General features: G+C 35.2%; 1 protein-coding gene across 2 annotated transcripts; it reads left to right on the forward strand.

Annotated features, from left to right (window-relative positions):
* The first annotated feature begins 61 nt into the window (after positions 1-61).
* On the forward strand, positions 62-17,538 carry LOC127855768 (N-acetylgalactosamine kinase-like). Of its 2 annotated transcripts, XR_008037727.1 has the most exons (10): positions 62-165; positions 542-630; positions 5,113-5,236; positions 7,157-7,394; positions 7,782-7,880; positions 9,044-9,196; positions 10,255-10,465; positions 13,534-13,735; positions 14,271-15,255; positions 15,545-17,538. XR_008037727.1 is itself a non-coding variant. In XM_052391569.1 (9 exons), the coding sequence occupies exons 1-9, from the start codon at positions 110-112 to the stop codon at positions 14,470-14,472; spliced, it is 1,374 nt and encodes a 457-aa protein (XP_052247529.1). In that variant the 5' UTR covers positions 62-109; the 3' UTR covers positions 14,473-15,497. The 2 variants fall into 2 exon arrangements, 1 of the variants encoding a protein (XP_052247529.1); XM_052391569.1 differs by lacking the exon at positions 15,545-17,538 and having other exon boundaries at positions 14,271-15,497.
* Positions 17,539-27,345: the final 9,807 nt, after the last annotated feature.

The following is a 27,345-nucleotide window of genomic DNA, read 5'->3' on the forward strand; positions in this document are numbered from 1 at the left end:
TTCCATGCTCTCACATACAACCAGCTATGCTGGTTCCAGTCAAATCTCTGCGCGGAGGTTGGCTCCACTATTGACAGATTGCACGTGGCGATGATCACATGATTAAAACATGGCGGACCAACCACCGACTGTAAACAGCGATATTCCGGAAAACAGCAAAGAAAGGTAATATAACGCGTATAGATGTATTTTCTGATCATAATATTCTCTACCCTTTGAAATGCTTGTGTTGTTTTAATGAAGAAAATGCCGACATTGCATTCCAGTGCTGTACTAATCTTTGCCGAGATATTGTTAATTGATATAGGCTACATACAACTAAATTAGTGTTATAAATTCAATATATATTTTCTTTCTTGTAATAATATATCTTATTATAAATTGTTCTTTATTTAATGTGACTTATGAAGCTTATATAGAACTTTTTATCAATTACCTTAACTCCATTAAAATGCTATGTATTATTTATTTGTGTATATAATGTAATAGTGTATTTTATACACTGAGTATTTCTATTCATCACTTTTTTTTTACTTTTTAGATTCAGCTTAATTAAGGAACAGTTTGTAAAGAAATTTGGATGTGAACCCATTTTCTTTGCCAGAGCGCCTGGGAGAGTGAATCTTATTGGTAATTAATTTAAATGTAATCATACAATTTCCCCTTTGTTAACATATTGTGTTTATCAGCCTTGTTTATGACAGGTTTTGATAGAGGCTGAAATAATTTAACTTAGTAGTAGTATTTTCTTTGACCTTGCAGTCAAGGATAACCCATGAAAGTGCAAGCACTTATTTCTAATGGGGTCCTTTGGTTTTCCTGAAGAGACAGCAAGCAGAAGAGAAAGTATTGAGATACAAGGAGTCTGGGTGCCATACCCTAGCTCTTTGCGAATAGATCGCTTGGTTCTTTTACGTGCTCAGTGTTTAGAACCAATACACGCAAAAATTACTCTAGTATCTCTAGTTGGGTGGGAAACACTTGAAGCATTTCTAAAATTTCCAGTGCCCCGGCCAGGTATTGAACCGGGGACCTCTGGAATGGTAGACCAGAGTGTTACCGCTCGACCACCGCACCATCCTTAACTTATAGGGTTTCCTGCTTGTAACAGAGGGGACCTGTATTCAATCCTTACTCACAGGGCTGCCACTGGCTCAAATTTTTCTTTGTGCTGTGTGTTTTTGGGCCTTTATTTGGTGCCATTTCTGATGTGAAAAATTATATATTTTTCCCAAATAAAATCCGTAAATTCACAATCAAAGGTTTCCTTTAAAAAAAAAAAAATGCAATATTGAGTTCTTCTCTCTATGCATCTCTATGGGTTGAACCTTGGTAAGCATAATATTGTTCATAGAAGTACATTATTTGTTTTTAAATATAAAATATACCAATTTTCCCATTGAAGTCAAAACAACATGAGTTTTCCCAATCATGAAAAAAACGCTGTGGTACATTTTTTTGGTCTTGTCTAGCTAGAGTAGACTTTGTGTTTTTAGTTCACCTGAGCACGATGATATCTTGGCCAAGTTCGAAACTGGGTTGCATGGGGTAAAAAACTAGGTCAATTAAAAGAAATAGATTGTCATCATGAAACTTGTTCAGAACATTTGTCCAATTAATATCTCAACCGAGTTCAAAAATGATACAAGTCTGGTACAAACATGGCAACCAGGGGCTGGGAAAGTTTTCCATATAATTATTGCTAAATCAAAATCTTGTGAACACTTTAGAGGTCCCATTTATTGTCCAATCAGCTTAAATTATTTGTCCCAATGATACCTTGATCTTTTTCAAAAATGGTTCCAATGTGTTGAAAATCATGGCGGCTAGGGGACGGGGCAGGTTTGCATAAATGGCTATAGTTACACTCTAATTGTAACCTATATTTCACAATCATTATATACACTTGTCCCAATAAAACCTTGGCTGAGTTTGAAACTGGGTTGTATGGCTTCAACATTTAGGTCTCTAGGTAAAAAAAAGCTTGTGAACACCTAAGAGGTGAAATGTATTGCCCTATCTGCTTGAACATTCTTTTGAACATTTTTTTTAATGATATCTTGATTAAATCAAAGCTGAATAACTTTCGGTCAACAAGGTCACTAGGTAAATTGAGAAAAAGCATGTGAACTCTCTGGAAGAAAATTGGTAAGAAAATTGATCCTGATTGTATCTTTATGCACTTCGAAACCAGTTCATATGTGGTAAAACAGTATGTCATGAGGTAAAGTTTAAGAAAAAGCTTGTGAGCACCCTACATACATCATTTGTTGCCCAAACTTCAAGAAATTTGTTCCAATTTATATCTTTGCCAAGTAAGGGTATCACGTTTAAATGTTTAAACGGTCGCGTTTCGTGTTTTGCTCACAAATGTTTACAAAAACAGTAAACGTTTAAACGACAGTCAATATCAAAATTATCCATTTCATTACGTTAGGATGTTGCAAAGCTTATAAACAGCTGCTGAAAAAAACTCGTATTTGTAACAAGTGCGCCAGATGGCCCTTATTCACAATACGTAAACATAAGAATACACCATATACGGACGAGACGTCTTAAAAATTTGTTGCGCGTCAAAAGGAAGTGCTCGTGAACATTTTTTTCTGCCATTTGTTGCATGTGCCTGCCCCCAATCATCTTGAACATTCGACGCGGGTCGGCACGAAGTGAACAAGGAAATTTTCCCACCGTATTTACATTGGCATTCATTTTTAGAGATATGGCGAAAGAGACAGGTCGCGAAAAGAGTCACCTTATTGGAACTTTTTGACTCAATTTTAAGTATGCGGAAAATAAAAGTTTAAATGTAACTTGTGTGCCACCGAGCTGTCGTACAAAGGGGAAAGGACGGGGACCATAGCCAACCACATGAAACTGGTGTTCCAGAAACTGCCGTACAATCCGAGCGAGTGTTTTCCGTTGCTGGAGCTACCGTTACTAAGCTTAGGGCGTCCCTAGACTCTTAATCAGTGGACATACTTGTGTTCCTCCACAAATCTATTGAGTAAACCTTTACGGAACGACAGGTACGCAAACCACACCAGCCATTTCATTCTTGATGCAGCCAATTTAATGAACAGATACTCGTTTTGATGTACATCTTGTTAAGTAAAATTCCGAAAATTTTAGAACCGGATTACTCATATTGAAGAAATGTTGGTTGGATATTACAAAATATAACAGCATGTAAGTAGACAAAGTGTAACCCAATGGTTCAATACGAGGAGAACAGTTAGTTTAAATATGACTTCATTGCGCGAATGGGATATGCACTGGATATAACTTCAGAAAATAATAACTACTTTCAGTTTGGAAATGCTATGGCACTGATGCTTTTAAAACAGGTGCAAAACTGCGTCACACGTACAGGATCAAATACTAGGTCACGAGGCCTATTAAAGGGAAAGCTTGGGGCCCACTCTAAAAGCCATATTTATTTGCCCAATATTTATAAAAATTGGTCATAACATACCTCCCAATCACAACTTGAATGAGTAGTAAAGCCTAGACTATTTGATAACTAGTTAAGATAAAAATTAAAGTATCACATTATAGAATGTAATGTTCATTTTGTGTTATATTTTAATGCTCTTGTAATTTAGTAAACAACCAACACAGTATTTGAATGTATCATAAGGACCTATTTTCTGTCATTTTTATCAGTTTGTTAAAAACTTTTCCAAAATTAGTATTGATATACATTTCGGTTACGATAAAACCAAGATTAGCAAAATATTCCACGTATTAGACGTGCATTTGATAACATAGGGCCCTGTTAACAGAGATTTGATAATGTTCAAGATTTGGTGTCTACCTTCATGTAAAAAGGGCTGAACGGAAAACTGCAGTATCTCCTTCTTTATTTAATATGAGTTACATCAGTCTTTCGTTCACCCCTTGGACCGTCACTATGTGCGTTTACACGATCATAGATAAAAAATTTGATTTTGTTGCATTCAAAAATTTCAGTTGTGGTTACTTGATAATATATAAATCTTTGTAGGCAACAGCAGACTAAACCAAGAAAGGTCATTGTTTACTGTTCCCAATGGCCTGCTTATTGAAAAATGGAGCAAAATGTACACAAAAATGCTGTTTTTTTAACATATCTTATAACCAATCCATTTAATATATTGCAAACGGTCTTTTTTTCCTCTTCAATTTTCAACAAGACTGCACAGGCCAATCTGTGACAAAACTTCACATTCATGCATAAAGCCCCATTTTCACTGAAAGCGGCTCCAATGTTGACATAATGTCTGTTTTTTTGTTGAATAAAACCTTACATGAAATTGCTGAGTCACAAATGACAGTTGTCCTAGACTGGTTATTGAAAAGTAATGGTCTACAACATAAATGGTGTGTCCCAAACATAAATCAGTCGTTTACAATGTCCAATTAGCATACCAATTGTAGCCTTTGGCTTATTTTGATATGTGAACATGATGTAATATTATTTTGCTTTTGAGCAAATCTAACATTTCTTGAGCCAATGTCTGAATATATTGAATTGCTCGTCCGTCAAACTACAGATTGATCCTGACTCAGTGGGTGTTCTCGACCTTTCCAAAGAAACAAGTACTGGTCTTCCTCAGGAAAATAATAAGCTAGTTTAATTCTATAAATTTTGATTGCTACCAATCTAAAGAAAAAGGTTAAAAGTCAACTACAAGGCAAACATATATAATGTTTTTACATTATATTATTTATGAGAAAATTATTATAATTAAGCTCTGGGAAAATGGTGGTTAATGCTTGTGCAGAAATTATTGTCCCAGAGACAACACTTTTTACCTTGTATTTTTCGTTTAAATGAGACTTCCTTCATAGAAAAAACTCCATAAAATTTGAAAGGGTTGTCTCAGACTAGCGTGTGCAAAGGCTAACCAGAGATGACACTTTCCTCTGTCATTAAATTGTTCCATAAATAAAGAGAGTCTCTTCTTAGCAAAAATCCAGTTAAGGCGGAAATATGTTGTCTTTGATAAGCATGTGCGCACGGCACAAGCAAATCCTGGACAAAACTTAACACACATGCCTTAAGCCCTATTTTTCCAGAGCCAAGACTCAATTAGCTTTAAAAAAATGTGAGTTTGTGATTATGTTTTTCAGGAGAGCATATCGACTACTGCGGCTATGGCGTGTTGCCCATGGCTGTAGAGCAGGACATTGTCATTGCTGTGGCAACTCAAGACAATGGGAAACTTAACCTTTCAAATGTTGACAGCCAATACGTGTGAGTTTAGATTAAGATATTTTCTCAATATTATGTTTAAAATAAATCTATAAATGAGCCTTGCTCTGTGAATATTTGGTTTAATGCATGTTTGTAAACTGTTGTCCCAGTATGTTAATGCATGTATGTAAACTGTTGTCCCAGTATGTTAATGCATGTATGTAAACTGTTGTCCCAGTATGTTAATGCATGTATGTAAACTGTTGTCCCAGTATGTTAATGCATGTATGTAAACTGTTGTCCCAGTATGTTAATGCATGTATGTAGACTGTTGTCCCAGTATGTTAATGCATGTATGTAAACTGTTGTCCCAGTATGTTAATGCATGTATGTAAACTGTTGTCCCAGTATGTTAATGCATGTATGTAAACTGTTGTCCCCGATTATCCTGTGCAGTCAGCGCAGGCATTATCAGGCTAAAAACTTTACGCTTTTATGGTAATTTTTATGCCCCCAAAGGAGGGCAAATAGTGATTGGACTGTCTGTCCGTCTGTCCGTCCGTCTTTCCGTCACACTTTGCGTTTAGGTTTCGAAAAATGCTCATAACTTCTATGTCCCTTGAGATGTAATCTTCATATTTGGTTTGCATGTGTATATGGACAAGGCCTTTCCATACGCACACAAGTTTTGACCCATGTGACCTTGACGTTGAACTTAGGGTCCGCGTTAAGGTTTCGAAGTCTGTGTTTAGGTTTGTCTGTCCGTCCGTCTTTCCGTCACACTTTGCGTTTAGGTTTCGAAAAATGCTCATAACTTCTATGTCCCTTGAGATATAACCTTCATATTTGGTATGCATGTGTATATGGACAAGGCCTTTCCATACACACAAAAAGTTTGACCCCTGTGACCTTGACGTTGAACTTAAGGTCCGTGTTTAGGTTCTAAATCTGCGTTTAGGTTTGGAAAAATGCTCATAACTTCTATGTCCCTTGAGATTTAACCTTCATATTTGGTATGCATGTGTATGTGGACAAGGCCTTTCCATACGCACACAAATTTTAACCTCTGTGACCTTGACCTTGAACTAAGGGTCTGCGTTTAGGTTTCAAAATCTGTGTTAAGGTTTTGAAAAATGCTCATAACTTCTATGTCCCTTGAGATATAACCTTCATATTTGGTATGCATGTGCTTGTGGACAAGGCCTTTCCCATACGCACAAAAATGTTGAACCCTGTGACCTTGACCTTGAACTAAGGGTCTGCGTTTAGGTTTCGAAATCTGCGTTTAGGTTTCGAAAAATGCTCATAACTTCTATCAAAGCGTTTATAGGGGGCATATGTCATCCTATGGTGACAGCTCTTGTTGTTTCAAGTAACTCTTTAAAAAATCCAGTTTGGGTGGAAAGTGTATGTGCATTAATAAACATGCATTTACATACATGTATATTGATAGGGGCTGTATTCTAGCAGTTTTTGAAGCAAACTACTGAAACATTTCTCAAATGAGCAAATTTAAACTTGCCATCTGTTACAACATTCAGTGTGGATATTCAGAATACTTTTATCATCAGCAATCTACACATTCCTAAGATATTTGCAATTGTAAAAAGCTGACTAATTGGTGTGAATTTAACTGGCAAAAGTGTGACCTAGCTCTTGTTTTAATCTGTTAACAGATAATTCCCACAAAACATTTTAGACTAACATGATCTTGAAATATTAGCATCAACCCCTAGTGTTTTTATTATGGGATCCATATTTTACATGCCTAGTTCTATACTTAGTTTTGATTCCAATCTGTTATAGATTTTCACTGAGGTTTTTAACTTATTGTTCATACCAGTTCACCATTAAAGGGCCCGTCTGCTTCTAAAACACATATTAGATTTGCCGACATAATGGAGTAATTCTATGATTGTAATATACTGGTAATCATTTGCCAATTCCATGTAAAATTGTAATTTTGAATCTTGTCTCTAGAGATTTTGAGTGTGATGTGGCAAAGTACGAAATCAACTCCTCCAACCCTGTGTGGTACAACTACTTCCTGTGTGGGTTTCGGGGAATGTCAGAGATGCTGGGGCTCACTGAGCCCACAGGCATGCAGTGTATGGTGCACGGGCTGGTCCCATGCAACGCCGGCCTCTCCAGCTCCAGTGCCCTCGTCTGCTGTGCTGCCTTGGCAACCATGCAGGCTAACGGGCAACAGAGGTCAAAGGTCAGGGAATGTGGTGAATTATTAAAAGAACTTAAAAACTATAGTTGTTAACTGGAAAATGTTCTAGAATGTTTAGAAATGTGCCAACGGCCAGTAAATTACAACTTCTCCACCAGGCTGCTTTTAAATTGTTTTTAAGATTTAAGCAAGCTATGTTTATTTAATTGTTCTGTCTGTTGCCTTAATTGTATTTACATACTTGATTAAGCGATGATCATATAATAGCTCATCCCTTCTGTTGCAATAATCCTAATATTGGTATCAAAGGCATGTTCTCACTAACAAAAGTAAGAAATGAAGAGCTTTATACGTAAAATGTCTGCTACCTGTAATTTTTCGATGTATTAGAAATTCTATTAAAATCTCTGCTGATGTCTGTTCTTTCAGAAAGAGATAGCAGACATGTGTGCGTCCTGTGAGCGCTACATTGGTACACAGGGAGGAGGGATGGACCAGGCGATATCCTTCATGGCACAGATGGGCACTGTATGTACAGACTTAGAAACTTCCAGGCTATTCATTTCAGTATCAAGTTTGTAAATTTTTTTCATCTTCAATGTCATCCTTCAAGGTCAAAAGTCAAAACATACAATCCAAGGGAAGTAATAAGCTTTAAAAGGAAGATAATTTATAAACCTGCCAAATGATATATTGAAATTTTATTTCAAAGCATCGCAATAGGGGACATTATATTTCTGACAAACACATCTCTTGTTGTTCATTTTTTACAAAAGATCAACATACTTTAGTAAGATTTTTTTTATCATTTTGTTAACTTTTTTGTATGCTCACCAAACTGAGGGAGCTTATAGTTACTGTTTTGTTCATCTGATTGAATTCCTATTCTGCTTTAATTATGTTTGGTCTCTTGTGAAATTATTTTCCCTGATTGTTTCATCAGTCATACAGGATGATAAACAGTCATTCTGTCAGGCAACTTCATCTGTGAGAAATTCCTCGCACGACCACCTTTTTGCAGTAAATATTCAACACCTCTATAGAGTGGACGTGCACATATTAACAATGCATTCTGATCCAATTAATTTTCAGGAAGTTATTGCCCTTTGATTTTAAAAAGTGATAATTTCAAATTAAATGTTCTTTTTCACGCAAGATTACAAGAGTTACTGATCAGATTTGGTAAAATGTAATATCATGCATCACTTATTGGTGGGCAAGTGTCTGCTGTCCGTTCATATTGCTCCAATGATTTTCAGGAAGTTATTTCCCCTTTGTTACAAAGTGAGCCTTGCTGAATAAATGGACTTAATTCATGTGCATAAAGTGTTGTTCGAGATTAGCCTGTTCAGTCTGCAAAGGCTAATCTGGGACAAAACTTTCCGCTTTTATAGAATTTTTCATTAAGAGGAGATCTCTTCTTAACTAAAATTTGGTGCAAGCGGAAATTGTTATCCTTGATAAGCTTGTGCAGACTCCACAGGGTCATCTGGGACAACTCTTTACGCTTGTGCAGACTCCACAGGACCATCTGGGACAACTCTTTAAGATTGTGCAGACTCCACAGGGTCATCTGGGACAACTCTTTAAGCTTGTTCAGACTCCACAGGGTCATCTGGAGTCTAGAGCTAGACTTAGTTTGACAACGCCTTAACAGTTTTACACACAGTTTTTGTTCAATATTACCACAGGCCAAGAAGATTGACTTCAACCCCCTCCGTGAAGAGTCGGTCATGCTGCCCAGTGACGTGGTGTTTGTTGTGTCCAACTGCTGCGTAGAGAAAAACAAGGCGGCCTCGTCTGACTTCAACACAAGGGTCGTGGAATGCAGACTGGCATCACAGGTTTGTTAGTTGAACCTCATTTTGCGAATACTGGGCTTAATGCATGTGTGTTAAGTGTTGTCCCAAATTAGCCTGTGCAAGGTGCCTAAACAGACCTTCTGATTAAAAGAAACTTCCTTTTGAGAGAAAATTTGCATAAAAGCAGAAAGTGTCACCCCATGTACTGCACAGGCAAATCTGGGAGGAAAATGTATGCACAAACATTAAGCCCCGTTTTTGCCAGAGCGCAGCTCATTTTAGTTAACTAATGCTTCATTAAAATAGCAAAATAATTGTGAAGTAAAATCATCTATTGATCATTTTAAGGGATAACAACATTTTACATAATTTGATGATTTTAGGGATTTAGTTATGATTTGGGTTAATTGACATGAAACATTTTAAATATTGGTCTTATTATATACAGCTATAGATGTAGTTGTTGTATTTGAAGTCTGTTTAAATTTGATGTGAACAGAAAGTGTGTTAAGACTTATTAAATTTAAAATATTTTAATTTGATATTTACCTGGTTCAGCATGAATTTTAAATCCTAAGTTTATTCACAGAAATATTTCTGTTTTACTTGACAGTATATAAATAAGTGAGATTTACTGGGTCTAGCTTTTGCGTACTTATTTATATTCAACAAGAAATATCTTTTCAAAATGATATTGGTCATACATCTTGATTTTGAAAATAAAGGAAATAAAGGTTTAAATTGATGTTTCTAAATAAATGAATGGAAAACAAAGTTGTTTTTTTTCTGTTTCGCTTTTGCAAATCCACATCATGAAATGTATTTATGACAGACAGTTTATTATTACTTATGCACATGTACATTTTCTTCATACAAAAATATGCACCTTATTTTCAGTCAAGTAAATAGGCGTACAGTGTAGTTGCAGGAGTTATAACAATATTTACATTGATAAATTCATAAGTTTATGTTTAACAATAGGTATGAATTTAAATTAAATAATGAAATATAAATTTCTATAATAGGCAAGCTTTTCTTCATGTTCCATTTTTTGAATTTTGTTTTTATTTAACAAGTAATATCTTATTATAACTTTTAAGATAATTGCCAAGGTGAAAAATTTAGACTGGCGCCAGTTTAAACGATTTGCAGACCTCCAGAGAGCTCTAGGAGCCAGTCTCAGTGAGATGGTGGCCATAGTGGGGTCAGTGCTACATGAAGGGGCCTACATGAAGTCAGAGGTGTGTGAAGTGCTAGGGGTCAGCCAAGAAGAACTGGCTCAGACCAGTCTAAGTGCTAATACTTTACAAGGTACGTGCAAATTGTGATTTTTAATCAACCCCTTAATAGAAAGGTGAGTGAGTTAGCTTCTCCAAAAGGCCCAAATTCAAAGGAATCATTCAGTAGGTAAAAGCATATGAGCTGCTCTCTAGGAAAAGAGAGCTTACAGGGTTTTTTTTGGCCCGATTTTATAGCCGAAATTCGGCTATGTTCCCAATCCCAAAAAGTATCCTTTTTTCCCAAAATGTGGCACAAAATTCCCAATTGCCAAAAAAAAAAAAAAAAATTTTTTTTTTCTATTTTTTTTTATAGAAAGAAGTCTTATGTTTATTCTATCTCAATTTTAATTCAATTAAATCTAACAAAGTATTATATGATTTTTTTCTTTTAATTTGAATGATTATAAAGAGTTAAATCAAATTTAGTATTTCCCTAATCAGTGGACTTTTCGTGTGGAAAAAAAGGCTAATGAATTTATTTTCCCAATTTCATAAAAATGCCGATAAAATTCCCAATTCCAAAGCCATGGGCTATCTTCCCAAAAAGTGGAAAAAAAACCCTGGCTTAATGCATGTGGGTAAAGTGTTGTCCAAGGTTTGCCTGTGTATAATGCATGTGGGTAAAGTGTTGTCCAAGGTTTGCCTGCAATGCATGTGGGTAAAGTGTTGTCCAATGTTTGCCTGTGTATAATGCATGTGGGTAAAGTGTTGTCCAAGGTTTGCCTGTAATGCATGTGGGTAAAGTGTTGTCCAAGGTTTGCCTGCAATGCATGTGGGTAAAGTGTTGTCCAAGGTTTGCCTGCAATGCATGTGGGTAAAGTGTTGTCCAAGGTTTGCCTGTAATGCATGTGGGTAAAGTGTTGTCCAAGGTTTGCCTGACAGAGCTTAATGCATGTGAGTAAAGTGTTGTCCAAGGTTTGCCTGTGTATTTTGCAAAGGCTAATCATAGACTTCGCTTTCGGCTTTTATTTCATTTTTGTTTTCAAGTAAGTCTCTATGAAGTGAAAGTTTAGGTTTGTCGGAAAGTTTCCTTCTTGATTAAACTTTGCAGCCTGCGCATTACAATCTGAAACAACACTTTACACACATGCATTAAACCTAGTTTTTTTCTCAGAACGAGGCTCAAATAAAAAAATTGTACAGGGCACAGATGGCACAGTAGCATTATACTCACCAAGCAGTAGGACACATAATAGCTGAGGTCTGTATAAGTTTGGGGCTTGCTGGGAGGTTACTCAAACACTAACAGGCCCAAAGAGATCTGTGCTATTTATTTTTATGTCCTCCACCACTATAGTGGGGGACATTTTGTTTTTGCCTTGTCTGTTGGTTGGTTGGTTTGTGTGTTTGTTTGCTACAACTTTAACATTTTGCCATAACTTTTGCAATATGAAGATAGAAACTTCATATTTGACATGCATGTGTATCTCATGGAGCTGCACATTTTGAGTGGTGAAAGGTCAAGGTCATCCTTCGAGGTCAAAGGTCAAATATATAGCTTCAAAGCGGCACAGAAAGGGACATAGTGTTTCTGACAAACACATATCTTGTTTTAATGTTAGCCTTTGAAGAAGGTGACATCTTGCAGTTCCACTGTCTTTCTGTATTTCTGTGCAAATCTTCCTGTCTCAGCTATAACTTTGCTTTATATCGATGGATTTTGGCACAATTATCATCCACCATAAGATGATATGTAGTGTGTTAAAATGTTTCCAAGCTCAGAGGTCAAGGCCACACTTTGAGGTCATAGGTCAAAGTTGACATAAACTACTTGAACATTCATGTCTTAGCCCCAACTTTTCAATATATTGATGGATCTTGAAATAAAAATGATGACCATCACAAAATGATTTGTCACATTTAATACCTGTCTACTTACCTCAAAGGTCAAGGTCACATTTAGAGTCCATCTCCTGTTTCAGCCATAACTTTTCCATTTATTGATGGTGGTTGAAATGGCTGACCATAAATGACCACCATCATATGCAATTTTCTCCTCACCGCAAAGGTCTCTATGTCTGAGTGAAGTTTCTTAACTCAGCCGAATCTTTGCTGTTTATTGATGGATTTTAGAATAACTGGGCATAAATGTTAACCATCATAAGGCGAAGTGCTGCTTGTAGCACACATCTCTTTAGCTGAAAGGTCAAACTAATACTTAGAGGTCAAATGTAATTTTTAGCTATAAAACAGCTAGAACATTTCTGTCACAGCCATAACAATGCCATGTATCAATGATTTTGAAATAAACGTACCACACATGATCATAGTCATAAGATTGGTATTCTTGTGATTTAGGAGCGAAGAAGGATGCCTTGTGAAGTTTAGGTTAACATGTGAAAGATCAACGTTACATCTACAACTTATCGAGAAAATGCTTAGGGTGTTATAAATTTTAGTCTTGCTAAATTGGGCTTAATGCAAGTGTGTAAAGTGTAGTTCTAGATTAGCCTTGGAAGTTTGAAAAGGCTTATCAAGTACAACACTTTCTGCTCTTTTGTTTAGAAGAGACTTAAAAAAGAGATTTTAAACATAAAATTCCACAAACCTGAAAGTTTTGCCTTTAATGAGCCTGTGCAGACTAGACAGGCTGATCTGGGTAACACTTTATACATATGCATTAAGCCAGTTTTCCAACAGTGCAGCTCAATTGCATGCTGTTAAGTCTTGACAAAGGATGATACCTTATAATTTTTCAATTAAGAAATGTAATGTTAAAGCCACAGGGTTCATTTACTGAAAGCCTGGGGGCTCCTACATGTTTTACAAACAACTTGTTTGTTCTTCTGTTGTAGTAGTAAATGTAATTTAAATGTCGATGGTTGAAAAATCTAACAGGCATCAAGTAATTGTATGATTGTCCTTTTTGCTACAGTAGGCAGTACTGGTTCTTCAGTTGCCTTTACTTGCAATTGTAGCTGTTTCTAGTATACAGACATTGGCATCCATTATTTATCATACTTGATGCACCACATTAGATTCACAAAACTTAATTAAAAATTCTTTATTTCCAACATGTTTTTCTATAAAATGAATATGTAGATTTTTTTCAATTAAAGTTCGCAAAACAATCATACAAACATATCCTGGGTTTTTCAGTTTCAGAATTTCAGTTGCGAAAGCGAGCATTACATGTGTACAGCGAGGCTGGGAGGGTGGAGAGGTTCCAGGAAGTGTGCAACACAGCACCCCCTGGGGCCTCTGGAATTCTGGGTAGTCTCATGAACGACAGTCACACTAGCTGCAGTGTGATGTACGAGTGCAGCTGCACTGAGTTAGACGACCTCGTCAAAATCTGTGTGTAAGTTGTCATTTTGTTATTATCCGCAGTCAAAGGTGGAGGGATAAAGTTTTGGTGTTGTCTGTCCGTCTGTCCTTCTTTCTGTCAGTCCGTCCTTCAGTTTATCTGTCCGTCTGTCACAAACTTTTTAAGATGGCGGGGTTTATCAATTCAACCAATTTGCTTGTTATAGAAGCATTTATATTTCTTGTAGCCCAGTTGTTCAAAGCCATACCCATTAGTTAATGACACCATCGTTAACTTTCTTTTGCACAAAGATTTAGAATCCTTGGTGAATAAAACACTGTTTTTGCTAATCAACACAAAGTTTTAACCATCTCTGAATAATTGAGTCTCGTTCTTAGTTTTTAAGTCTGTAAAAGTAAATCTTGAATTTGAATAAATTGTACATATTATTGTTGCAGTTATGGTTTTAAAAGGTGCTGCCAATTTTAAGGAAGCAGTTTGCTCCAGTTGTGCTATAAACATGTCCATTTCAGGGAGAAAGGGAGAAAGATTTTTCAGTTTTTCTATCAAGAAGTGTTGTCTATTTCAGGGAGGCAGGAGCTATTGGTTCTCGACTGACGGGTGCAGGCTGGGGTGGGTGCGCTATATCCATGGTTCCCAGCTCAGTTATGGAGTCTTTCCTGGCAGCAGTGGTGGAGAAATATTACCAGGCCCGGGGGCTGGGCCCCAGGGTGGGAGAGGCCTTGTTTGCTACGCAGCCTGGATCAGGGGCCGCTGTGTATTTGGCATGAGGAAGCAACTGTTTAAATAGTGACCTATGTCCCTGAAGGAAATGATAACATGTAAAATAACTTCAGTATGGATAGGCAGGTTATTTAATTTGTAAAATAAAAATTGGGCTAAAGTTTTATTAATCTAAAAAAATGAAAATCAAATTTATACAATCTAATTTCAGTGGACAACCTGCTATATATCAACATCTTTAATGTTGTTGTTGTTTAATTCTCATATATGATGTTATATGTTCTTATTTTCTCCATTGTGTTTAGGCTATGGTTATCAATAGAACAAATAAGTTAGAATAGTTTAAATGACATTTACATAGTGCACTATGTATTGTAGAGTAATTTTTGTTTGGTGATTCTTAAAAAATTCAGCGTGACACTGACATTTTTGTTTAAAATATTTTGATTGTTTCCATTATTTTATCATTTCCATAATTAATAAATAGAAGGATAATTAATAACTGTAATAAATGATATGTTGATTGTTTCCATTATTTATAAAGTGGAGGATAATTAAAAACTGTAAGAATTAGAGGAAATAACATTGTATAGTGATATACCTTTTTTGCTTATGCATATTTTTGGACATTAACAGTGTATGTATATGTTGACAGATACCATTTTGAATCTTGCTTGTGCTGTAAATGTTTTTCTGTGCCCCCTTCGAAGAACAGGGGGTATATTGTTTTGCACATGTCGGTCCGTATGTCCGTATGTCCGTCCGTCAACCAGATGGTTTTCGGATGATAACTCAAGATTGCTTATGCCTAGGATCATGAAACTTCATAGGTACATTGATCATGACTCGCAGATGACCCCAATTGATTTGAGGTCACTAGGTCAAAGGTCAAGGTCACGGTGACCCGAAATAGTAAAATGGTTTCTGGATGATAACTCAAGAACACTTATGCATAGGATCATGAAACTTCATAGGTACATTGATCATGACTCCCAGATGACCCCTATTGATTTTCAGGTCACTAGGCCAAAGGTCAAGGTCACGGTGACCCGAAATAGTAAAATGGTTTCCGGATGATAACTCAAGAACGCTTATGCCTAGGATCATGAAACTTCATAGGTACATTGATCATGACTCGCAGATGAACCCTATTGATTTTCAGGTCACTAGGTCAAAGGTCAAGGTCACAGTGCCAAAAAACGTATTCACACAATGGCTGCCACTACAACTGACAGCCCATATGGGGGGCATGCATGTTTTATTTTTTAATTAATTATGAGTAATTGGTATATTAATGCTATTTTAAATGTTAATACATTTTTCTACAAATTTGTATAAAATTATGGTTCAGTTAGCATATTATTTCATTTATAATTTATCAATACAAATATTGTTTTTTTTTATAATTATGTTTGTAAAAAAAAGTTGCTTTAGTCTGAAGATAAGGTATTAAGAAAAACAATTAAACATTTGGAAATTTTTATTTAGAGGCTTAAGTTGGAAATCTTTATAAAAAAACTATTTCTGTGATGTTTGTTTGCATATAAGTGTTTACATGATATCTAAATGTTGTTACTTGAATGTTTACAATTTTGTTATTCTATAAATATTTAACTTTCATTTTTATGAAGCTTTATTTACAATATAATTCGCCTCCTTGGTGCAAAAAGGTACCATATGACATTTAAATTAATAGGCACATGGTACCTTTTTACACCAATTGGGCGATATGCAAACTACTTTACATATAAACAGTATTAAACGTGTACATATACAGTGGTTAAATACTATTAAGAAAAACATTTGAATCGATATATTGGTTTCTAATACAGCTTATAAAACTGAATTTGATGTTAAAATATTTTATTAAGGAAAATTACAATTTCCGAAATAATTTCTTTGATAAAGTTTGTATTCGATTCAACAGACACTGCGTACTTATCTTCTTTTTATATATAAATAAGCCAGTCTTAAAAGTATGTGCTTTAATAATGAAGGACTTGATGCATTTACAGATTTATGTGTGGTATTGTGTTTTATCTGCGTCACTTGATTCATCAAAGTTTTTATCACTTTGGTATTGAAAAGCTACAATGATTTACGTGCTGACAACCCTGAAGTTGCTACTCTTACTTTTACATGGGACTCAAGTGAATTATTTTTAAATGTTAATGACAAGACAAATGTACATGGGGAGTTCTAGTTGTGTTATTTGAGCCTCGATCTGGGAAAACCAGGCTTAATGCTTGTGCATAAAGTGTCATCCCAGATAAGCATTTGGCTTTGATATCCGCAACAGGGACGGCACTTTCTCACTAGATAGGATTTTCGTTGCAAAGGAACTTCCTGTAAACGAAAAATTCCATTCAAGCGGAAAGTGGTGTGTCTGATTAGCCTGTGCAGATTGCAAAGGCGAATCTTGGACAACACTACACACACACACACGCATTAAGCCCGTTTTTTCCAGATCAGGGCTCATAATAGTTTTGAAAGTCTGCAAGTGTGTATGTTATGAATCTAAAATAAAATGTTAAAAGGAAATCGCGTTTTGAAACTTTCAGAGAGACAGGTTAATATATAATATTTTATAAGTTCACCTGATTGCTCAGGTGAGCTTTTGTGACAGATCTTTGTCTGTCGTCCGTCCGTTCGGCGTCCGTCCGTCCACATTTGTTCGTAAACACTCTAGAGGCGACATTTATTGTCTGATCTTCATGAAACTTGGTCAGAAGCTTTGTCCCAATGAAATCTCGGTCGAGTTCGAAACTGGGTCGTGCCGGGTCAAAAACTAGGTCACTAGGTGAAAATAAAGAAAAAACTTGTAAACACTGTAGAAGTCACATTTCATGCCCAATCTTCATGTAACTTTGTCAAAATGTTTGTCTTATTGATATGTTGGTTGAGTTCAAAAGTGCTTCCGGTCCGTTGAAAAACATGGCCGCCAGTGAGCGGGGCAGTTTTCCTTATTTGGCTATAGAGAAACCTTGTAAACACTCTAGAAGTCACAATTTTTGTCCAATCATCATGAAAGTTGGTCAAAACATTGGTTTTATTGATATCTCGGACGAGTTCGAAAATGGTCCAGATCAGTGAAAAAACATGGCCGCCAGTGGGCGGGGCATTTTTCTCTATATGTATATAGACGAGTTAATTGTTATTGTTTACATTCGGGATTTTCCGCGCATGCGCACTGACTGGTTGGCAAAAACACTGGTTACAGTAACGTAAAACATGTATACAGGGCTTTTGTTTAGTCAATTAAACGATAAAAAAATCCGAAATAAACATTACAACTCTTATACAATAGTGCAAATATATCATATTTAGTACCAATAAATAAATGTATCATCATATGTATAATTTCCTCTTTATAAAAATACAAATTAGTTATTAGCATCAGAGTAAACGTGGTCGGAAGACTAAATACTGACAATACCACACAACAAAACAATAAATTAGCCGTATTCTTTTTTATAGTAAGACTTTAAAAAATGATATTTAAAAGCTTATAAAACGTATATTAATTTGATTATAACTATAAACGGTGTGGATATTGTTATTGCTCATCAGCGATCAAAAGTGTATTATAAGAGGCGCATTTAATCAATTATAAAACAAAGCCATAAAAAACGGAATACATTACAATCGTTAAATGTTGTGGTAATTTTCTTTTCCATAGAATGAATTTTCGTTTCGTTTCCATTGAATTACAATATTAATAAATTTTAATATACAAATGAAAATAAAACCTGCATCTTGTGCAAATTGAACTGTCTTTGCATGTATATTGAAATCTCTTAACAAGTAATACGGAGTGATACATTGAACAATCTAGCATTTTATGATAAATATATATATTAATTTAATTTATTTTACGCAAATATTGTTTTTCCATTGTGATTGCTTGGTGTCATTATGGTGTTACGTGCAATGCAAGAACGTACAATCTTTACACTAAATTGACGAGTTTACATTTGCCGGTACCCGCGGTAAATACATCAATTGTGTAGCAGTAATATTGAACAATATTTTAAATTTAAAGTTATAAAGCACTGTATTATTATGATTAAACTGGCTTACATATAAATACGCATGTTCTTGTTAATCCGTTTCAGACAAATATCTTCTTTTTTTTAATATGTTAAATTATTTATTAAAGCAAATGTTACGTATTTTGGCTTTAATATTTGGCTTGCTCAATATGACTGCTCAATATGCCAAGAGATGACATGGAGGTATCATAAAGTCTGCCACATGTGCAGGGACCCAATTAAAGTATTGGTCCTATGTTTATGACACCGGCATGTTTTCTGTGTAATTGTCTGGGCATTCTCCTATCATAACGAGATAATATGCTTGTGACGAACAACGGTGCCATTAAACACCAGGTTAGAAATGCTGAAACAAAAGTGTCAAAATTGGTGTGCACAATTAAATAAAACAATTAGATTTATGAATTCATTTGTTGTGTAACAAGGCAAGTTTGTACAGATATATTAAGGTTAAAATCAGTTACTATATGTTGCGAACAAAAAGCGATCTTTTTGTTGTTTGTTTTCATCCTTATTTGTGTTCTTTCATTAAATTTAATTTATTCTAAAAGAATTTCCATTTCTGAAATTTTGTATCTAAAATGGACGTGAAAATGCGTTTAGTAGAGATTTTTGTGGTAACCACATACCGAGCTCGTAGATAGTGTACGTTCCACTCCATAGCTCGTTTTTAGTAAAAACAAATAATAACAATATAATCGTTCCAAAAATGAATTTCCACGCATGCTTATGTTTTATTCAGACATAAATAGTAAAATTATATTTGATGCAGTTCATGAGTATCAATAAAAACGAAGATTATGTCAACCTTCTCTATATGCGCTTATATGAATTCCACCTCTTTCCCTTTTTGCCAACCAGTGGGCGGAGTCTAAACTTTGCAGGTGCGTGTGACGTCACGCGTTAACTCGTCTATAGGAGGTTTTTGTGTGACGTCACAAGAGGTGTTTTCCGCTACTAAAAATAGATTGGCCGTCAACTTCTCGATCGCGGCCAATTACATTGTATCAGAGTTAAGGTCGTCGGAAGGCTTAATACTTACAATTTCACAAAACAAAACTATCAATACCCGCGTTCTATTTTTAAGTAAGACTTAAATAAATGATATTTCAAAAAAAAAAAAACATATAGTAATTTGAATATTACTATAAATGGTGTGGATGCGATAGTGTTATTTTTCATCAGCGATTGAGATTAAGTGTAAGGGGTGCATTGAATCAGTTATAAAACAAAGCCCTAAAATAGCTCAATACATTTCAATCTTGAAAAGTAGTTTTAATTTTATTTTACATTGAATTAATTTTTGTTTCGTTTGCATTGAATGAAAATATTAATAAATTTAAGCATTCAAATTGAAAAAAAAAACACCTGAATATTTTGCAAATTGAAATGTCTTTGGATGTCCATTGAAAACTCTTCTGAAGTGATACTGAGCGATACAAATCTAGCATTTTATGATACCATAAATCCACACATTTAATTTATTTTACGCAAGTATTTTATATCCCTATGATGACCAATCGCGATTGCTTGTTTTCATGATGATGGATCTTTACACATTATAGCAGAGTTTACATTTGCAGGTACCCGTTAAATACGTTAATTGTGTAGCAGTAAACTTGTACAATATTTTAAATGTATAGTTATTAAACACTTTATTGTTATGTTTACACTGGTTAACTTATATATACTTACTAGTTCCTAGCTATAATCCATTTCGGACAAATGTCTATTTTTAACCAGGTTTTCCGAAGGAAAAAACTGGTTATTAGATTGGCGAATGCGGGCGGGCTGGCTGGCTGGCTGGCTGGCGGGCTGGCTGGCTGGCGGAATAAGCTTGTCCGGGCCATAACTATGTCGTTCATTGTCAGATTTTAAAATCATTTGGCACATTCGTTCACCATCATTGGACGGTGTGTCGCGCGAAATAATTACGTCGATATCTCCAAGGTCAAGGTCACACTTTGAGTTCAAAGGTCAAAAATGGCCATAAATGAGCTTGTCCGAGCCATAACTATGTCGTTCATCGTCAGATTTTAAAATCATTTGGCACATTTGTTCACCATCATTGGACGGTGTGTCGCGCGAAATAATTACGTCGATATCTCCAAGGTCAAGGTCACACTTTGAGTTCAAAGGTCAAAAATGGCCATAAATGAGCTTGTCCTGGCCATAACTATGTCATTCATTGTGAGATTTTAAAATCATTTGGCACATTTGTTCACCATCATGGGACGGTGTATCCCACGAAAGAATCACGTCAATATCTCCAATGTCAAGGTCGCCACGACTAAAAATAGATTTAAAAAAAAAAATACAAAGGGGGTTATTTTTTTTTTGGTCATTTCAAAAGTTCAGTTTGAGTTTTCTCCCTTTATCAGATTTTTTTTTCACAATGAAAACCTGGTTTTGTGACAATTTTGTCCCTTGTTTAAATATGTTCAAATATTTTATTAAAGCAAGTTTAAGCAACTGTTTAGTGTTTGACTTAATATGCCAAGAGATGACAAGGAGGTATCATAAATTGTGTTTAATGACCAAACATGTGGTTTATGCAGAGACCCCATACAGAGTAATACAAGCATAGGTCCCTGGGTTTATGACATACTGTTTTCTTAGTAATTGTCTGGACAGTATCCGATCATATCGAGATAATCGGTTTGTGATAAACAAAGGGGCAATTAAACACTGGGTTAAAAATGCTGAAACAAAGAGTGTCAAAATAGGTGTGAACAATTAAATAAATAAAAACATTTACATTTATCAAGAGGATTTAGTTAATCTGTAACAAGGTAAGCTTTTACAGACAAATAGGTTCAAATCAGTTTCTATATGTTGATTACATAAAATCAATCAATTTGTTGTTTGTTTTCGTCCTTATTTGTGTTCGTTCATTGGATTCAATTTAATCTGAAAGAATTTCAATTTCTGAGTATTTTTTGGTCTTCAAAAGGGTCGCGAATATGATTGTAACCGTATCACGATGCGGTTCATCAAATGCAAACAATAGCAGAATGGCCGCAGTTTTGACGGCCAAAATTTGAGCATGCGCAAACGTGCCGTCATTATCGGAATCCCCAAAACCTCCTATAGTGAAAACATGTGAACACTCTAGAAGTCACATTTTAGGCCCAATTTTCATGAAATTTGGTCAGAACATTAGTTTCCTTGATATGAGAGTTGAGTTCGAAAATGGTTCCTGTCAGTTGAATAACATGGCTGCCAGGGGGGGGGGGGCAGTTTTCCTTATTTGGCTATAGAGAAACCTTGTAAACACTCTAGAAGTCACAATTTTTGCCCAATCATCATCAAAGTTGGTCAAAACATTGGTTTTATTGATATCTCTGACGAGTTCGTAAATGGTCCAGATCGGTGAAAAACATTGCCGCCAGTGGGCGGGGCATTTTTCTCTATATGTATATAGTGAAAACATGTGAACACTCTAGAAGTCACATTTTTGGCCCAATTTTCATGAAATTTGGTCAGAACATTTGTTTCCTTAATATGAGAGTTGAGTTTGAAAATGGTTCCGGTCAGTTGAATAACATGGCTGCCGGGGGGAAGGCAGATTTTTTTATATTTATATATTTAAAAAAAGCTTGTGAACACTCTAGAAGTCACATTTTTGCCCAATCATCATGAAACTTGGTGAAAAGATTGGTTTTATATATATCACATAATTAATGCCATAATTATTGCCTTTAGATTGTCCAAATTTTCATTTTATTATACAAAATCTTTGTAAACACTCTAGAGGTCCCTATTTTGTTTAAGATTTTATGAACCTTGGTCATGATATTTATTTTTGTAAGCAAAGTTTGATGTTTGGTAAGCGGGGTCAACTCAAAATATAGGTCACCAGGTCAAATCTTACAAAAACAAAATCACTGCATATGCCAGAGTTTTGGTTCAATAATGATGAAATTTTACCAGGATGTTTGTCTGGACAATATCTAGGTCAAGTTTGACGTTTGGTAAAGACTGAATGAACCGACTCCTCTCAGGTGAGCGAACTAGGGCCATCTTGGCCCTCTTGTCTTTTAAATTTTGTTTGTCTTCTTTGAGTCTACATTTACTAGCACTTTTTTTTAGTGATGATATACACTAGTGCTTTTGTTGCAATTTGTTGACCAGTTAATTCTCGTAAGACTTCCTGTAAGCAATGCATGAACTATATTCTCTCCTCCGAATGTATTTACAGTAAGAGCAATTTTAATAATTGATAGTACATGTACTATGAAATTGTAAGGAATAGTGCAACTCAAGAAACAATTTCAGAAACTAAATTCTTGTTCGCTGTTTTCTTTGTTCAAGGTAAATGACAATATTCCTGTACGATAAACGACAATACATATATACGACATAAAACATAAAAGCATAGTAAAACCGTGAGAGAACAAATGGGATTGACACATCAACGCAGAGCAAAACATAAATCTAAAGCTCATATATAATAGCCTGATTTAGTTATTATCAAATTACTCAATTCTGACAATCCTTTTTGTATAAATAAATGTCTAATGATATTGCACACGTACCCTTAACTGTTCAGTACACGAAACATATGCCTGTTATACACGTTTCGCACGTAAACTCTTGTACGTAGTCACAAACACCAAGTTCAAATAAAAAATTTAACACCATTTTTTTAACGATACATGTCCATATTTATTAAGGCTCGTCTGCTTGCTATTTCTCAAGTTTTACTTTCAAACAATCCATTTCAAACATTAATGTGTTAACCCTATATTAGAAAATGCATGTTTTACATTGAAAGCACCGAGGTAAAAAAAGCATTTTCGGAAGCTATCGAATACAATTTCGCTTAATTGGCAGCTTATAAACAGTTTAATTGTTGAGACGAATGTCAACCCTGATCATTAAAAAAAGTGAACTTGTCGACAACTAGTGTATGAAATACATATGCAGTTGTGGTTGTAAACATGTTTATATAAATTTCACCTTCGCACTGGGAAAACGGGACTTAAAGGGGCCTTTTCACAGATTTTGGCATTTTTTTTAACTTATTCATTAAATGCTTTTTATTGATAAATGTAAACATTGGATCGTAAAAGCTCCAGTAAAAAATCAAGAAAAAAAATTAAAAAAGGAAAAGAACATTGCCCGGAGCAGGTTTCGAACCAGTGACCCCTGGAGTCCTGCCAGAGTCCTGAAGTAAAAACGCTTTAGCCTACTGAGCTATTCTGCCGAGTACACATTTTTGACGTATTTTATACCTTATATAAGCAATCTTCGTAGTTTCACTAAATTTAACGACAAAAACAGAACTCTCCAAATTATTCAATCGTTTCGCGTTGCAACGCTTTATAATTTTTAGGTTTTAAAATCGTCAAAAGATGCATATAATGGCTATATTAGAGCATGGTTAATGTTCAGTATTACTGTTTCCTCACAAATATCATAACTAAAACGAAAACTTACGAATCTGAAACAACTTTTTTCAATTTTGTCAATTTACCAAAGCGTGAAAAGATCCCTTTAATGCACGTGCGAAATGTCGGAACAATCAAAATACCCCAGCTACCGAACATAATCCGCATTATACAATAAACAAATAGGAGTTTATCAACTAACAACACAGATTTGTCTTTTGTCCACACCAAACACTAATGTAATCTTTATGTTTGAATGTTTATTTCAATCGTGTACGATGATCCGTCCTTCACCTTACGCTATTTATCCAACTATTGGTTCCGCGCCTCAGAGTTACCGAATACCTGAAACCGAGAACCGTATTTACCTTGAGCGTCTGATCGACATGGGGCTGGACTCGAAATTACCGATAAACAATTCCCGATTTACAACGATTTTGACGTTATAACGTTATATTGTACTAATGTGGATTATGTTCGGTAACTGGGACATTTCGATAGTTTTACTCTTGTAAAAATCGGCACTGAACGTTCGGTCAGACGAGAGCCGACCTATCATTTCTACGAGATCGAGAGACAACTTAAAAATGTTGATGTAGGTGATTTTCCTGTGTCAAGAGATACCTACCTTGTATATATATATATATATATATATATATATATATATATATATATATATATATATATATATATATATATATATATATATATATATATATATATATATATATATATATATATATATATATATATAATATATATACTGTAACAACATTGGAAGATGTGTTGCGGTAAAAGTGTGGGGTATATAACTGTGAATGAACCATCTTTTTGGGGGTGGGGGTGGGGATTTCACAGTACATCTGATTCATTCTGCATGTAGCTAGGCGCACACGCCGAAGTCTCCAATAGGAATTTGTCTGTCTGTTTGTATGTCTGTGTATCTGGTTGTTCACGCAAATATATTTCTCCTTATATATATAAAATAATCGACTGTGAACGAGTATCTATTAATATATCCCATAAAACGGAAATAACGTTGTTGTGAAATATAATTATCTCCATTGAAACAAAAATATACCCATAATTTCACCGTATATTCTAGATCCAACGTATTTCCGCTGTGTCTCTAACATAGTGTTAGGGTAGTTATGAGTCCTGATCGGATCCTGCCCAAATACAACTATGGTTTCATGATTGTAAATAAATGTTCATGTAACTGTCCCTTCTATGTATGTAAAAAATGTTCCAACATTGGAAGATGTGTTGCGGTAAAAGTGTGGGGTATATAACTGTGAATGAACCATCTTTTTTTTTGGGGGGGGGGGGTGGGGAATATGTCTGTCTGTTTGTATGTCTGTGTATCTGGTTGTTCACGCATATCTTTCACCATATATATATATATATATATATATATATATATATTGCATCAGAATTTTGTTTTTGTCAAAATGGTGGAAAATGTTGTTTTTTGACATATTGATAGTGTTAAAGTGAATTGGCCACACGCCCAACACCTGTGATTTGTGGCTGAGAACCATTTACTTAACAGTCAGACACTGGTATTGGAAGTTTTAACTAGTTTTAAAGGGCTCCAAATCTCACACTTTTCCCGTAGGTATATCAAATTTATCAAAAGTAACATACCATCGTCTTTTTCAGACTGGCTTAAATATCTGTCATCTAAGCATAATAACTGAGACCGAGGCGGCGGCTATCTATTGCCTAAATGCAATTAAAATGACATCTTAGTCGATTCGACAGGAGCGCTAAAGATTTCTAAATCAGGAACCCAGTTTGTGGTATGCGCGCTTCAAGGTTAGTGTTTTTGAAAAATTTTTAGTCGCTTTTTATACTATCGTGATACTGAAATGTAAGTATGTAGTGTGGTTATTGCTTAAATGAATATCCTTTACAATCATTCTTTTTTTTCTATTCGATGAGTCCCGAAATTATTTTAAACGTCTTCATTCATCGGTTTGAAAATCACTTTGCACAGATAAATACGACACGACTCGGCGTGTTGTGTATTTGAATTATGTGCCTAAGTTCGTGTGTTTTGGTCAAAGATCCAGTAATATTTTCCAAGTTCAAAGTTCTACACCTGCGTCAAAGTGGTAAACGTTGGTTTATATAACCAACATAGTTATCGATGTGCTCGTTGTGGGTCAGAAAATTCATAAAGTATTATTTATTGTTTATCAATATAATAAGATACTGAAGTTTAGCACAATAACTTGTTCCAATATCATCTTAATAATACTCATTTACATCCACAGCAGGAGCGGTTTTAAAATCTGCAAAACAAAACTCATTATGAGTATTATATTTCTGTATTGCAGTGAACGGGTTGTTCATGAGTTTTCTTGAGATGCGAAGTGGCATGCAGATGGAGACAGTTTTTACAGAGCATGATAAAACAATAATGGTTTCCAATGTGAATGAGCAGTTTGACACATTCATCAATGCATGTGCAGGTATGTCTGTACTTGACTTTTAATTGTGTAGAATATTTCAGGTTTGTTCCAGCCGCGACATAGATGTGATATTCATATCAATACTTCACTAGAAAATGCGAAACATATGGATTCAGATAAGAAAATTGTCAGAATGTTAATATGTTGTAAGAGTTTGTTCGTCCGACGGTTGGTCGTTCCCTCTAAAATCAATACTTTTAGCTGGTACCCGGGCACTGAAAGTTTTTTGAATAAATATACAAACATATGAAATGGCGCGTCGTGCAATATAACATGGCTTAGTGCAAGGTCAATGCTACACTGGGAATCAAACAAGTAAAAATACACGTCATTGTTTAACTGAGCTATTTTGCTTTATTTCTTCCGGATTAATTGAAGGATTAAACAAACGATAAGATAATCGAGCTAAATAGGCGTATTTAACATTAAATACGCGTGCCTTCTTTCAATGTCAAGACCGTGCTAAGGGATGTTAGAGTTTAAACTTAGTATCTTTTGTTGGTAAAAGGATCATTCGTTCTATGGCTAAAAAAATGCATTGATGTTTTTCAAATGTTGTGTTTACTTATATAAGACGGTTTGTCGCGTCAGTTCTCTTACTTTTAAAAACATTGAATGGTGTTGTACTTAAGCAGGTATCTATAATGCGTTACCGTTAGGCCGTTGGTCGTGTACAATGGCCTCATCTTTTTAAACGTCAGAGTTCAAATGACAGCACATTTTGGTCAAGGAGAGCGTTTGTTCTATAACTTTTAATGTCAAGCAAATATATAAACCTATATAAACCGGTGTGTCAAACAAAAACCCATATCGCTACCTGTGTTACAAAAAAAAATAAGTCAAATATAAGCACTCATTGTCAAAGCTCTGCATCTACATCAAATTTGTTTGTGGCGGTATAACTCGCATTTGTTGACTAATCTCTTTGTACTAGCGACAAATTAATTTACATGTCAACTGTTTAAAGTATGTTTTCCTTGTACACAGATATTCCCTTT

The sequence above is a fragment of the Dreissena polymorpha genome, chromosome 13 (assembly GCF_020536995.1).
Source record: "Dreissena polymorpha isolate Duluth1 chromosome 13, UMN_Dpol_1.0, whole genome shotgun sequence".
NCBI lineage: Eukaryota > Metazoa > Mollusca > Bivalvia > Myida > Dreissenidae > Dreissena > Dreissena polymorpha.